Genomic DNA, 16,330 nt, shown 5'->3' on the forward strand with positions numbered 1-16,330 from the left:
ATGTTTAAAAATACATAATGAAATCCAATCTAATTTAGATTACAAAGGCAATAGGATAAAATCTAATGAGCTGGAAAAAGCCACCGAAACCTTGCGGCGACAAGTGGACATACTTTAGTCGTAAGAACAAATCTATTCACTTGGGTCCACCACACATTTGATTGATAATAGCTTTCAAGAGACCATTTAAACAAATAAAAATATTCAAAACAATACATTTTCAGAATAATACCATAAGTTATTATCTCGTTGGCACACTTAGAAAACGAGGCCCGCAAAGCGGCGGAATATACTATTTATTTATTTGGGTTTTACGGCGCACCAACACAGTATAGGTTATATGGCGCCAAACGCCCGAAATTTTAAGTCAGAGGAGGAAAAAGCAATTGGAGGGCTGCAATGTGTCGGTTGGATGGAGATGTGTTGTGCAGCGACGGTGACGGAATACTAAGGTCAAAGAAAGTGATTATTTTAGGGGAGGGGGTTTATAGTGTGTGTATGGGAAGTTAGGTGGACTGCTCTGCTATACTGCTCAAATCGCCTTATCACCACGCACCTATAATCCAAGATTGAACAGTTTTAAAGTAATACGGACACAACATAAAAAGGACAGAGTCTTTTGTGTGTATGTGTGTATGTGTGTGTGTATCGGAGGGAGCTGGAGTGTAATGTGGCGGTGGATGGGGGAGGGGTAGGGGTGTCTTGTGCGGTGGCGGTGCTGAATACTTGATTACTAAGGCACAAGAAACCAAGTGATTTTTTTTGAAGTGGGAGTGGGGGTGGGGGATAAGGGGTTAATGTGTGTGTGGGGGGGGGGGGGGGGGGGGGGGGGGGAGCGTAATGTCAACAACTTGAATACTTTTGAAGTTGTGCTCTGGACACAGAATACAAAGGACAGATTTGACTTTTGAAATCCATTTGTGACCTTGACCCTAGCTCAACCAACCAAGTTCATGCGCTCTGCACTTTCAACTACACCTATCTATATGCAAAGTTTTAAGTCAATACCTTGAATGATTATTAAGCTATGCCCTGGATAGATGGTCTGACGGACGGACAGACAGACAGATAGACGAACACGTTCATTTTTCTATAACGCGAGTATAAAGAGTTTCACATGTCTTCTTCGGACTTTCGCATGTATCGTGTATAATCTGCCAGCAAGTCTTCATACTAGGTGGATGAGTAAATACTTACTTGAGTCTGGTGTACATATCTTGCCCCAATGAAACAGTCGACACTGCAGGTCTGGCTCTAGGGTGTCTCAGTAGTTCAGATAGGGAGGGGCCATTTCTACCATAGGGGTCTTCTGGTGGCATAAAATGATCGCGTACAAATGTATACATTAGCAATCTAGAAAAAACAAAAATATACTATTAACGTATTATACCAGACGAGAAAGGCACCAAGCCATTTCTATGTGACCAATTTTGGCTATGGTTATGACGCAATATCCCCACATCAGATATAATAGAATAATGAGTTACAGAAGATATTTAGTCCAAAGCTTTCTAGAGAACAATAAAACTTTTTGATACAAGAAAATAATTCAAACCATATTATTAAAAAAAATAACGTTTACAATAATCTTCACTACTAGTATATTAAATCGTGTTCTTCAAAACTTTAAGTTGAAAAAGGGACAACTGTTGCCACTGACTTAACAGGAGTAATGTTTGACAAATCGCGAAGTGACTAGAACATTCACTACACACACGTGCCATTCGGGTTCGATTCTTGGACATACCTGGACCAGGGTTTACTGAGTACCATAATTTCTTTATTAAATAGTTCCATTAGAAACAGTAACATACCTTGTTTCAATAACTCGCCTCCAGCTATATTTCTCGTGCAGTAGGTCCCTATACTGGTCATTGGACACAACGACACCGTCCTCCCTCTCTGCTAGCTCTATAACATACCTGTAAAAATAAGTCACGAATACCTTAGCTAAGTTGTTACAGCCAGATTCGCAAAATGGCACAGTCGTTTATCATTAAACTTCAAAGCTTAGCTCGCAATAAATGCACTTCCTAATGCGATTGGGGTGGGGGATTGATGTTATATCGTAATTTTTTCCAGCTATTGATGGTGGAGCAAGACCCCAGGTGTCCCTCCCCGGGCATTGTTGAGGTATGTACGGGCACCTGGGTAGAAACACCGACCTTCCATAAGCCAGCCAGTTGAACGGCTTTTCCACCTGAACAATTCTACACCATAATTTGGGCTTCGAACCCACACTGGTGATGGCATCTAACCTTTATACGTCAAAAATAAAGTAATCGATGAACAGGTGGGTCACTTGCCTAAGACATTAATTTCAAATGAAGGGTTAGCGTACAAATCATATCCCTTTGGATACTGACAAGACCAACATAATTATATAGAAACTGGCAATATCAATTGGTTATTAGAGAAGTTTGCAAGTCAATTACAAAGAACAGATAATGTGACAGTGGAATTTCCGACTATAGATGCGGACAATACCATAAACTTTCTCAGCCGATACTTTAACGATATAAATTGTACATGTACGAATATAAGAAAGCGTACATATATTTTGGTTATAACCGAATTATCTAAAGACGCAAGTTTATTTGCACAAAAAAACATAATTAGATGATGCTGCGTTGACATAATGATATGACTGCCCGCACAGACAGATTTAGTAAACTCGTCCAGTTTACGGGATATATAAACAACTTTAGATTTATGTCAGTTTTGCTGAAAATCAAAAATATTTTCATAAACGCACTAACCGATCGTCGTAGGAAGCGACAAGTTTGTTACCAATCCGTCTTGAAGGTGTGTATACAAGATAACCTTCTTTCTCAAGGTCATCAAGGACATATCTATAGGTAACAGAAGACGGGTTGCTAGGACGGCACTTCCGCCAGTGAGGTAGGAATATCGTAATCATTTGGTGACCCCTGCTCCGGAAGTAGTCCACGCATATCCTGAGTCCCTTGCATGAGAATACACCATCTTGACCGTGTCTGCAAATTCAATAAATAGATCATAGAATTACTGCTGTGATAAATAAACTGGCTTGCAAAACAGCAAACGAACGAACTGATAAGATCAGGGAAACCCCTCCTTTAACTTGTATGATTTTATCTCGTTTAGTAAACGTCTTCAAGAGCGGAGTTTAAATCTGAAAGGATTTTTGGCATTATATATCCCGGACGTTGCTACAGATTTTCCATGACAATTTACCACGGACATAAACGATCAAAATCACTTTTGACATAAGATTCTCTTTCGAATTAGAAGTTGTCAGTACCTAGCGGGGAAAAAGTCATATTTGTAAGAAAGCAAAATTGGTTGCCAAGTTAGTAGATTGTAGCGTTTATAACTTAGGTCTCTAAAAAGAGCTGTCCGTTAGACAGTCAATGCTCCACTACTCGATTGTTGCCCCAGAAGCAGGAATATTATCCTATATTAAAATATCTATAGAATTTCAACCCAATATCTGCATAAGATTTGGAAACAATAAGTTGCATGTAAAACTTTAACAGGATTGACTAAGTAAAATACAGGTCATAGTTTTGCCAAAATGCATGTCAGAGTTATGGGACTTTTTAACCCCGAAGACACATGTAAAGTTTCAATTCAATATCTACATTAGTTTTGGAGACAATAATTTGCAGGCAAAACTTTAACCAGGACTTTCTAAGTGTCCTAAAGTGGGAAAAAATTGCCAAAAATACTAGTCAGAGTTACTGGACTTGACCTAGTGAAGTTGGTAATTGACCTGGAAAAAAGTAAGTGCGGGCGGGGAGGGGGGGGGGGGACGCCGAGTTCTAAAAGGGGAGTAAACAAGGGAAGAAACGAGTATGAACAATGTTAGGGGCAGCGCATTTGACGTTAGTTACTGATACAGTAAAACATTCTATGGTTTAAATTGCATTTTTCATGCTTCAAGAAGAGGTTTTTATGAAAGAAACAAGACGCAGATACCAGATGTCAATCTGTGCAGAATTACATATACGGCCCTGGGAAAGCATTTCAAAAATAAAAATCGGGTATTAACAGCACGTGAATTGCCTTGTTTGCACACGATTTTTCTCCCGTTAATACATGGGCGGATCCAGTGAAAAAAGTAGTTTTTATGCAAGAATACTAAAACGTGCATGGAATGTTCTGTTTAACAGGTTTATATAACTGATTATTTAATGAAATCATTGTCTTAAGTGTCACAACATTGACCTAATGTACTTTGTTAGACTTGTTTTAGATAAGAGTTTGTCATACTTGTGAATGAACTGGCCGCTTCTAAAAACTAATATAGACTAACTGAACTTGTATAATTTATGTACGACAGGCATTTTTAGTTCGACTATTCAAAGCATAGTCCAGCTATTCTACTCGCCCTGAAGTCGGCGTCGGCGTCGGCGTCACGCCATAGTTTGCGTTTTGTGTGCACGTACATTTGACTACCATTTAGATTTTTAACATAATAATGTTAAAAAAACTTACGCCATTGCGACATTGCTACCATCAATGATAATATATCTTAGATGATCGCTGGACCTGGAAGTTTGTGAGCGTGCCACAGCCGTATTCTCTTCTAGCTCCCTGTCCCCACCATAAACCGAGACTTTCTTTTTAAATGAAAATTTATTCATGTCATTATCTAAAATTTTCTTTTCTGACGAAACTTTAGCTTTTACAGTATCTTTAGTTATTTCTTTTAAGTAGTTCTCAACTGTATCACTGTAAATGTCTTGGCGTTTTAGAGAACCGCCTTCCTTTTCTCCTTTCTTAGACTGATTATGTGTTTGAACAGTGTCGGTACCGTTTTTAGTTTGTTTTTCAGATATCTTATTTGGTTGTGTTATTGCACTTTTCAATTTACGTCTTTTTGAATCATTTTCATTGTCTTTATTGTCTTCTATGAACATTTGCCCCTTTCTAAGAAGCGCGGGAGGGTCATCGTGGATGATGATAACCTCAGTATTGATGTCATCGATTAGTTTAGACGCTGTTCGTTTCTTCTTTCTCTTCGTTTTCTTTTTGCCAAGGGTTTCTGTCGTAACAACATTTTCTATTTGGCTGGCACTTTCCTCTGTTTGAAACATTGGCTCATTAGAAGCAATGGTAGTTTTATCCTTATTCACTTTGTTAAAGTTCAGTGGTTTGACTACAGCTTTAGTTACATTCTTTTGAACTTTAGGTTTGCTGCTAGATTTTGAGGGTGTTTTCATGTCACTAAATGCTTTGGTCAATTGTTCAACGGCCTGACTGTTTTTCGAATTTCTATCTTCAGCAATGAATAAATTACCGTTTTCTTCCGTAGAGGCATTAGTCTTCCTTGGAGTTTCTATAATCATCACATCATCATCACTGCTATCATCTTCAATCAGAATGGGCTCAACAGTATCATCATGATCATCTTCAATAAGAATAACATCATCGTCAGTTGTTTCATCATCTTCGGTCTTCTCCATAAGAAAACTAGCAATAGCACGTTTGACTGCATCCGGGGCATTTGCGTAGTTTCCTCTAAGGTTTGTCTTATTCAGTGTTTCTTGTAGTGCGCACGAAAGTCTTCTTGAAGCGTGATTAGGTCTAGCGGGCGTTGAGTGAATAATGTCTGGTTCTAAAGCTTTATCAACGATTTCTTCAAGTTCTGTCATTGCGGCATTTACACTTAAAGTGCTTCCACGGACATGAAAGATATCATCTTTAAATGGAATAATGGCTGCAGTTATACGGCGTTCAACTGTCTCTATGACGTCATCACTTACTTCCGGTGGCAAGTAAATCGTCTTCTCAATTGTATAAATCGAATCTGGAGCTTTGACCAGAGACAGAATGTAGGACTGAAAACAAACAAGTGAATGAAGTATTTCCATGCAATACAAAGTCCCCAACTGAAGGCATCTAACTTTTTCTACTTCTGTATAACATAATGAACTGATATCTGTCAATGATGTATAACGATATTGTACTATATTATACAATATGTTATAACAAAGCTTGGATTAAAATTTGCATATTTAACAAGAGTAGCAGACTGTCAGAAAAAACACCCGTCACCGAACTTAGTCTAGTTCAAGGGCCATAATTCAGAGTGCCCGGTGTGAGTTAGCTGGTTATCGATCTTGGCCGAAATATTATGCCCACAAACATTGTCACCAAGTTTGGTGAAGATCGGATGAAAACTGTTCGACTTAGAGAGCGGACAAGGCTAAATTCGCTTATTTGGAGTAATTCAGGAGCCATAATCAAAGCGTGCCGGGTTCGTTTTGGCTGGTTATCGAACTTGGCCGAAATATTATTCCCACAAACATTGTCACCAAGTTTGGTGAAGATCGGATAAAAAACTGTTCGACTTAGAGAGCGGACAAGGCTAAATTCGCATATTTAGAGTAATTCAAGAGCCATAATCCAAGCGTGCCCGGGGCGTTTTGGCTGGTAATCGAACTTGGCTGAGATATTATGCCAACAATCATTATCTGCAAGTTTATGAAAGATCATTTGAAAACTGTTTTTTTTTTTTTTTATAATTCAAGGGTCAAAATCCAAGCGTGTCTGGGCGATTTTGCTGGTTATCGAACTTTGCCGAGATATTATGTCCACAAACATTGTCACAACGTTAAGTGAAGACTGGATGAAAACTGTTTGACTTAAGAGGGTGGACAAGGCTAAATATGCAGATTTCGAGTAAATCAAGGGCCATAACTCAAAGGTACCGGGTGCGAAGTTTGGTGAAGATCGGATAAAAAACTGTTCGACTTAGAGAGCGGACAAGGCTAAATTCGCATATTTAGAGTAATTCAAGAGCCATAATCCAAGCGTGCCCGGGGCGTTTTGGCTGGTTATCGAACTTGGCTGAGATATTATGCCAAATGTAATTATTCGCGTTTCGATATTAACCAGTTTTGCAAGTTTTGGTCAAGTTAGCGGTACATTTTGGCGGGTATTCACCAGTGTTTTCCATGCGTTATAGCTTTATCGGGATATAAAAGCAGTGTTTGCGCGGTTTATCGCCACTCGAGGCTAAGTTTTTGGCAGCAAAACTATACAATTGGATATGTCGGATACTGAGCTCGATACAAGGGAACGTGGGCGAATTTCACAAAATATAGCTTCGGAAGCACCTCCTGGGTTTAGGAAGGAAATCGTGGAAGAACTCAAAGGATATTTTAACTCCAAGTTCACAGAATTGAAGCGAGACTTCAAAGAAGATTCCGAATGGGCAGCAGAAAACGTACGAAAAAAGGTACGAACTGATAATTCATTATCTTTCAAAAACGTTTCAAATAGAAAGCAGTATCTTTTTAATGCTGATATAGCAGATTTATTAGACTCGGCTCAGAAAGCTATTAATCTTAGAAACGCCAGTAAGGCCACTGATTTCTTGGAGGAAGCCAAAAGTAAGATAAAGCATAGGAATAAACTTATCCGTATAGCAGATTCTTCATCGGCAGGCTGGTTAACTATACAGGAATATGAGCAGAACGAAGTCGCTAGCGACTCTGATGACGATAAAAAGATTCGTAGAGCCGAGGAGAGGGCCAAGGCAAAGTTGGAAAAGTCTAAAAAGTTTGAGTCTGATAATAGCTCAGCTGGTAATAGTAACCAGTCTTTTCGTAGTTATCGGAGAGAACTACAAAGAAATACAGTGGCGGGACAACAGAAAACCGTTGGCAGTCGAGACATCGTTTGTTACGCATGCGGAGGAGTGGGTCACTTCGCAACCGGCTGCGCCGCCCATCTCAGGATGTCCAGTGTCGAGCGACCTTTGGAGTCTGGAACCTCAAGAAGGTCGGCAGTCCCCATCCTGGACAATACCAGTGCCAAGCCAGAGACAAAAGAAAAATGAAGTTTCAGATTGTCAATGTAAGGACGATAAGTATTGGCTTTTTGATGAATCGTCAGAATTTCTTCCTGATTTAGATTTCACTGAAATATTTTGTGAGACAATTGAAAGCTCATTTTCTGTTTCGGATCGTTCTGTTAAAAAGAGACTTCAAGCTGCACTTCCGTTTTGGAAAGATACTATTCAAGCAAACACTGACATCTTATCTGTTATTGAGCATGGTTATACAATACCTTTCATTGTTAAGCCACCTACTTTTGTTTTGAAGAACAATCGCTCTGCTTTAGAAAATTATGATTTGTGAAGTCTGAAATTTTAAAACTGTTAGATAAAAACTGCGTCTATCAGGTGCCCTTTTTACCTCATAATGTTAACCCTTTATCAGTTGCTATTAATAGCGTCGGCAAAAAACGTTTGATTTTAGATTTGAGCGTTTTGAACACATATGTCAAAAAACAGAAAGTGAAATTCGAAGATTTCAAAGTAGCCAAGGAATTTCTGGTTCCTAATGGTTTCATGTTCAAATTCGACCTCAGTTCAGGTTACCATCATTTTTCCATAAAACCAATACATCATACATATCTTGGTTTTTCATGGCAAATGGAAGGCAAAATTAAGTATTTTCTTTTCTCTGTGCTACCATTCGGATTATCATCTGCCCCTTTCATTTTCACAAAAGGGTTACGTCCCCTTGTACTGGCGTTCACTCGGTATTAGGATAGTCTTGTTTCTGGACGATGGTTGGGGTATAAATGCCACCTACGAACTGGCTAAGTCAGATGCCGACTTTGTTTTCGACACTCTCAAAAAGGCGGGTTTTTTGGTAAATTTAGAAAAGTCTATTTTTCTGCCAGTACAGTGTTTAGAATGGTTAGGCTATGTTTGGGATCTTAAGAATGGATGTCTGCGTATCCCTATTAGGAGAATAGTAAGCACAAGAGAATGCCTACAGAAAGTATTAGATTACTTCCCCTTTTCGTCTGCCAGGAAACTTGCTCAGCTATCTGGTAAAATCATACCCATGACACCCGTCCTAGGTAATGTTTGTTTGTTGCAAACAAAACCGTTTTATGGTTTCATAGAGACAAGAGTTAGTTGGGACAAAAATATAGATATTACACGTCTGTGGAATTGCTTAAAATTTTGGAAAACTGTATTCGATTCCTCTTTTCACAAAGTGCTTTTTCAGGATTATCTTCCTGCAGAGATAGTTTACTCAGATGCTTCGGCAGTGGCAGGTGCTGGGTATATCGAGTGTTGTGGTGATATTGCACACAAGGTTTGGTCAGATTTCGAGAAAAATCAAAGTTCTACTTTCAGAGAACTTTTAGCAATAAAGTTTTCGCTATGTTCATTTAAAAATCAGTTACGAGGAAAAAGAGTCGTTTGGAACACTGATAACAAAAATTGTGTTCATATTATTAATAAAGGTAGCATGAATGTCAATCTGCAGAATATGGCTTTAGAAGTTTTTAACGTATGTGCCAGCAATGGTATTTCATTGGAACCAACCTGGATTAGTAGAGATAAGAATATTACAGCTGATTAGCTCAGCAGATTATTAGATTACGATGATTACGGTGTAACACCAGATTTTTTCCATTTCATAGACAATATGTTCGGGCCGCATGAAGTTGATCGCTTTGCCAATGAATACAATACTAAGTTGCCTCGTTATAATTCATTATTCTGGACCCCTGATTCCGAGGCTGTAGATGCTTTCTCGGTCAGCTGGTCCAAGGTTAACAAATGGTTAGTACCGCCGGTGTATCTAATGCCCAAAGCGCTCAATTTTTTGTTATTTTGTAAAGCGAAAGGTACTCTAGTAGCACCTTATTGGCCATCTAGTCCCTTTTTTCCTTTGATAGTTAGTGAGCATTCGGTCTTTAAGCCATATATTTCCGACATGCTATTGTTTAATGACCCAAGTAATATTTATATGCAAGGTCGTAACAAAGACACTATTTTCGGTTCAGAAAAATTCACCAGCAAAGTTTTGGTAGTGAGGCTAGACTGCTCTGATGTATCATAAAATCTTAGTTTCGTTACATAATATAATACATGTATATTATATTTTTTCTCATGGTTTTACAGATTTGTTTGAAACAAACAGATGGAACGATGTCAAAATTCAAGCCAGTCATTTCAATACAGATCTGTTCTCAGCAGTGCAACAAGTGTGCATGAGGGGAAAAGAACCATCTACCACACGTAGCTATTTTCAAGCTTTCAAGAAGTTTAGAGAATGGTGTACCATTGTCCAGTTAACCGCTCTACCCGCTACGCCAGTTACGGTAGCACTTTATTTAGTTTCCGTTTTACAGGACGATAACTGTCATTCGTGTAGCAAGTCTAAATTAAATATGATTTTTTATGCCATTAACTGGGCACACAATGTTTCTTTTTCACCAAATCCGTGTTCAGATGAATGGTTAAAATTATGTCTCAATGGTTGTATTAGAATGATAGCTAAACCCGTTAACAAGAAGGAACCGGTTACTTCAGATATACTTATAAAATTAGTGCAACACTATGCTGCTGAGGACAGTTCTTTGGGAAATTTAAGACTTATTTGTTTATTTGTTTTATCATTTGCTGGTTTCTTTCGTATAAATGAATCGTTACACATAAAAAGATCAGACATAAAAATTTTCAATACTCATTGTGAAATACATGTTGAACATTCAAAGACTGATGTGTTAAGAGAAGGAAACACTGTCATTATTTCTAGGACTGGAAACTTCTCTTGCCCTGTCGCTCTTCTCGAGAGGTATTTGTTACAAGCTGGCATTAATCCAACTTCTGATGAATTTATATTTAGACCGTTACAGTTTTCTAAGGTTAAAAACACTTACGTTCTAAGACCAAATTGCGACAAACCTTTATCCTATTCCAGTGTTCGTGATAGTTTCAAAAATATGATGAGTTCGTTGGGTTTAGATGCTTCTCGTTACAGCCTTCATAGTTTCCGTTCTGGAGGTGCCAGTACTTCAGCTAATAACAATACCTCTGAGCGGTTATGGCAGAGACATGGCAGGTGGAAATCTTCCGCGGCAAGGGATGGGTATGTAAAGGACAGTTTAAAAGACCGTTTGTCAGTGTCTTTAAATCTCGGTATTTGATTGAATATATATAGACTAATACAAACATTATAAGATTTATGTAAATGAACGTGTGAATAGTAATACATGTAATACATTATTGTTTCATGTTTGTTTCACATAGGTGTTCGTATAGAGACATTATGAAAATAAATCACAGTTGAGCATTACAATTCGTGTATTATGCATCAAATTTGAAGTTGAAACGAAATATCTATTTGTGTAATTTTAGTAGGTTAATTGTTAGGTGTTGACGGAATGTCAGTGCATGAATTCTGCTTGAGGTGACGGAATGTCACTGTGAGTAATCTCCGTAAAGTGACAGAATGTCACTGTGAGTAATCCGCAAGAAGTGGTCAGTAATCTGCAAGAAGTGATGGAATGTCACTTTGAGTAATCTGCAAGAAGTGACGGAATGTCACTGAGTAATCTGCATAAGTGACGGAATGTCACTGTGAGTAATCTGCATAAAGTGACGGAATGTCACTATGAGTAATCTGCATGAAGTGATTGAATGTCACTGTGAGTAATCTGCAAGAAGTGACGGAATGTCACTGTGTGTAGTCTGCAAGAAACGACGTAATGTCAATGTGAGGAGGCCAAATGTCAGAGTACACGAGTGGGACGGAAAGTCAGTATATGTGATTCCTATGAGCTATATGACAACCGGCAGCAGGGGCCGACCACTAGTGAATGTTGTGGATGTTTTAAGCATAGGATCGTTTTATTTATAAGTATATTTATATTTTGATTTTCTTATTAGTCTGCCATTTTGTTAGTGATTTGAATTTTATTTTGTATAAAATTGTCGATAGTAAAAGATACTAGCTAAAAGTTCATACATTCAGATTCTTCCTGCCGTTGAGCACTTAGAGTCCATGACTTTTAATTGCTTTAACGTCTTACGTATCGAGGATAACGGGTTCGAACCAGATCATGCCAATTTACAAATTAATTACGGACGATACGGTCCTAATTTTAGTTGTACGTTAGATAAGCTATCTGCCTGATATGTTATTTGTCAAAACAGGCTCGATACAAACAATCTTTACATTTGACAGTTAAAATCGTTGGTTTTTCTTAGAATATAGCTATTCAGACTCTTTTTGTTTTACCTTTTTAAGAAAAATTAAAGTATATATGCATTTAACTGAATTTTAGTTTGCGACCATACTAGTAGTGGAATTGTCACATCAAGACACAATGGTTTGGTATGGGCGATGAAGACGACGGTCACTTCATAAAATCTGTAGATGATTATACCAACATTATGAGTATCATTTTCAATATTTTTTCTGTTATTAAAGGTTTTCATTCCGTTACGTTTAAATGAATGGATTCTTTTATGATAGAACAAATTTCTTCAGGAGTATCTATATTCGAACTTTCTTATTTAACTCTCTTTGTTAGCTCGATATTTGCTGCCAAATACAAGCCTTATTCCTAAATTCTGTCTTTGTATTCTGTAGTACTAGTAGTTGATTCAGTTTTATTGGTTCAGTTCAGTGTTAATAGAGATTAAAGAATAATTAATTTACTCACAGCTTCTGCGTGAGTAAATGTAATTATTCGCGTTTCGATATTAACCAGTTTTGCAAGTTTTGGTCAAGTTAGCGGTACATTTTCGCGGGTATTCACCAGTGTTTTTCATGCGTTATAGCTTTATCGGGATATAAAAGCAGTGTTTGCGCGGTTTATCGCCACTCGAGGCTAAGTTTTTGGCAGCAAAACTATACACCCTCCCCACCCGCCCAGCGGTGGCATAATGGCTAACTTAATAACTTATTTTCAGGTTTACTTGACATGAGTAGCAGTTCAGAGAAGTCAATAATTTATTTTTCTTCCTGCACAGGTTATCAAGATGGCAAGAAAATCGAAATTTCTAGTGAACTGTAAACGCGATTTATACTTTGTCTCAATTCTTTTTAGTTTCGTTTCAGTTTTCCGAAGACGCACAAGTGAGGTCGTTATCCCAAACCACTTCTGAAGGACTACAAAATATGAAATGCTGTATTTACTCCGCGAAAAATTATAAATATTTGCTGCCAAATACAAGCCTTATTCCTAAATTCTGTCTTTGTATTCTGTAGTACTAGTAGTTGATTCAGTTTTATTGGTTCAGTTCAGTGTTAATAGAGATTAGAGAATAATTAATTTACTCACAGCTTCAGCGTGAGTAACAATCATTATCTGCAAGTTTATGAAAGATCATTTGAAAACTGTTTTTTTTTTTTTTTTATATAATTCAAGGGTCAAAATCCAAGCGTGCCTGGGCGATTTTGCTGGTTATCGGACTTTGCCGAGATAATATGTCCACAAACATTGTCACAACGTTAAGTGAAGACTGGATGAAAACTGTTTGACTTAAGAGGGTGGACAAGGCTAAATATGCAGATTTCGAGTAAATCAAGGGCCATAACTCAAAGGTACCGGGTTCGATTTTGCTGATTTTCGAACTTGGCCGAGATATTACGCTCACAAATATTGTCACAACGTTTGGTGAAAACTGTTTGATTTAGAGGGTGGACAAGGCTAAATTTGCTGATTTCGCGTAATTCAAGAGCCATTACTCAGGAGTGCTTTGTGCAATTTTGCTGGTTATCAAACTTAGCCGAGATATTATGCCCGCAAATATTGTCAGCAAGTTTGGTGAAGATCAGAGGAAAACTTTTTGACTTAGAGAACGGACAAGTCTAAATTCGCATATTTGGAGTAATTCAAGAGCCATAATCCAAGCGTTCCGGGGGCGTTTTGTCTGGTTATCGAACTTGGCCGAGATATTATGCCCATAGACATTGCCACCAAGTTTGGTGAAGATCGGATGATAACTGTTCGACTTAGAGAGCGGACAAGGCTAAATTCGCATATTTGGAGTAATTCAAGAGCCATAATTCAAGCGTGCCCGGGACGTTTTGGCTGGTTATCGAATTTGGCCGAAATATTATGCCCTCAAACATTGTTACCAAGTTTGGTGAAGATCGGATGAAAACTGTTCGACTTAGAGAGCGGACAAGGCTAAATTCGCATATTTGGAGTAATTCAAGAGCCATAATCCAAGCATGCCCGGGGCGTTTTGGCTGGCTATCGAACTTGGCTGAAATATTATGCCTACAAACATTATCTGCAAGTTTATGAAGATTGGATAAAAACTGTTTGACTTAAGAGTGTGGACAATGCTAAATATGCAGTTTTCGAGTAATTCAAGGGCCATAACTCAAGCGTACCTGGTGCGATTTTGCTGGTTTTTGAACTTGGCCGAGATATTATGCCCACAAATATTGTCACAACGTTTGGTGAAGATCGGATGAAAAATGTATGACTTAGAGGGTGGACAAAGCTAAATTTGCAGATTTCTCGTAATTCAAGGGCCATAACTCAGGAGTGCTTTGTGCAATTTTGCTGGTTATCAAACTTGGCCGAGATATTATGCCCACAAACATTGTCAGCACTTTGGTGAAGATCGAAGGAAAACTATTTCACTTAGAGAGTGGGCATGCTTTTTGACGCCGACCGCCCGCCGCCCGTGAAAGGGATGTCACATAATACGTTCCGCTTTTTCAGAGAACCTACAGTTGTTTTCATACTTTTTTTTGGCCAAATATAAAAAGGTTATAATATAATTTATTTTTAGTAAGAACAAAGGGAAATTAATCCTAGAAAAATCTTTTATGAGTCGACACAAAACACTTTACATGGTAGAAATAGGTCAAAATTCACTTAATACACCGATGTAACATGCATGTTGTGCCAAGTTACCTCAAAATCCCTCTATGCACGAAAAAGAAATGCTCCGGACAAAGTCATTTTTGTATCTGACATTTGGCCTCTACGTGTGACATAGACCTTAGACCTAGGAACCGGCTTTTGCGCATGACATGTCTCATCCAGGGGAATATTTGTGCCAACTGATATTCAAATCCTGTCTTGCATGACAAAGTTGTAGACCGGACTGGAAAAAAAACATATCGACATTTGATCTCAAAGTGTGACCTTGACCTTTCAGCTAAGGTTCTGGGTTGTGCACATGACATGTCGTCTCATCATTGGGAACATTTATGCCAAGTAATATTCAATCCCTTGATGGATGACCGATTTCTAGACCGGACAGGAAAACAAGAGCACCGCCTTGCGGGTGCTGACGCTCATCTGATTTTTTTTTGTACTAGAAATATTGTCCTACCCATGATTTTCTAAGTCTAAAAAGGGCCATCATTCTTGCAAAAAGCAGGATAGAGTTATGTTTCTTGATGTACAGTGTTCACTTATGATGGTGAAAAACTGTTGCAAGTTTTAAAGCAATAGCTTTGATAGTTTATGAGAAAAGTTGACTTAAACATAATACTCAACCAAGAAAATGATTTTCTAAGTCCAAAAGGGGCAATAATTATTGCAAAAAGCAGGATGGAGTTATGTTGCTTGCTGTACAGGGTCAGCTTATGATGGTGAACAAGTGTTGCAAGTTTCAAAGCAATAGCTTTGATAGTTTAAGAGAAAAAGTTGACCTAAACATAAAACTTAACCAAGAAGTCTGATATTTTCTAAGTCCAAAAGGGGCCATAAATCTTGCAAAAAGCAGGACGGAGTTATGTTTCCTTCTGTACAGGGTCAACTTATGATGGTGAACAAGTGTTGCAACTTTTAAAGCAATAGCTTTGATAGTTTAGGATAAAAGCTGACCTAAACATAAAACTTAACCAAGAAATCTGATTTTCTAAGTCCAAAAGGGGCAATAAATCTTGCAAAAAGCAAGATGGAGTTATGTTTCTTGATGTACAGGGTCTGCTTATGATGGTGAACAAGTATTCCAAGTTTCAAAGCAATAGCTTTGATAGTTTAGGAGAAAAGTTGACCTAAACATAAAACTTAACCAAGAAATCTGATATTTTCTAAGTACAAAAGGGGCCAAAAATCTTGCAAAAAGCAAGATGGAGTTATGTTTCTTGCTATACAGGGTCAGCTTATGATGGTGAACAAGTATTCCAAGTTTCAAAGCAATAGCTTTGATAGTTTAGGAGAAAAGCTGACCTAAACATAAAACTTAACCAGGCAACGCCGACGCAGACGCCGACGCCGACGCCGACACCGACACCGACGCCGACGCCGACGCCGACAACCGCTCAAGTGATGACAATAACTCATCATTTTTTTTCAAAAAATCAGATGAGCTAAAAAATGAACCTGTTAACATTTCACCTCCAATTGTAACCTTGACCTTGGAGCTAGCGTACCGGGTTTTGCGCGTGAAACGTCGCCTCATCATATTAAAATCCCTCAATGACATGACTCAGACCCTGTTCATGCTAAGTTAACATTTGACTGCTAAGTTTGACCTTGACATTTGAGCTAGGGGTCCGAAAGTTATGCATGACACATCATCTTATTATGAGGTACATTTGTGCCA

At 38.3% G+C, this 16,330-nt stretch overlaps 1 protein-coding gene across 1 annotated transcript in view; it reads right to left on the minus strand.

Annotated features, from left to right (window-relative positions):
• LOC123542549 (probable ribonuclease ZC3H12C) overlaps positions 1 to 16,330 on the minus strand; it is a 38,248-nt gene that overhangs the window by 595 nt on the left and 21,323 nt on the right. Inside the window, exons 4-7 of the mRNA XM_045328454.2 lie at positions 4,480 to 5,825; positions 2,760 to 2,996; positions 1,815 to 1,922; positions 1,198 to 1,353 (exon numbers count right to left, since the gene is read on the minus strand). Coding sequence (XP_045184389.2) covers positions 1,198 to 1,353; positions 1,815 to 1,922; positions 2,760 to 2,996; positions 4,480 to 5,825 — 1,847 coding nt within the window. The remainder of the gene's footprint in view (positions 1 to 1,197; positions 1,354 to 1,814; positions 1,923 to 2,759; positions 2,997 to 4,479; positions 5,826 to 16,330) is intronic.

The sequence above is a fragment of the Mercenaria mercenaria genome, chromosome 1 (assembly GCF_021730395.1).
Source record: "Mercenaria mercenaria strain notata chromosome 1, MADL_Memer_1, whole genome shotgun sequence".
NCBI classification, from domain to species: Eukaryota; Metazoa; Mollusca; class Bivalvia; order Venerida; family Veneridae; genus Mercenaria; species Mercenaria mercenaria.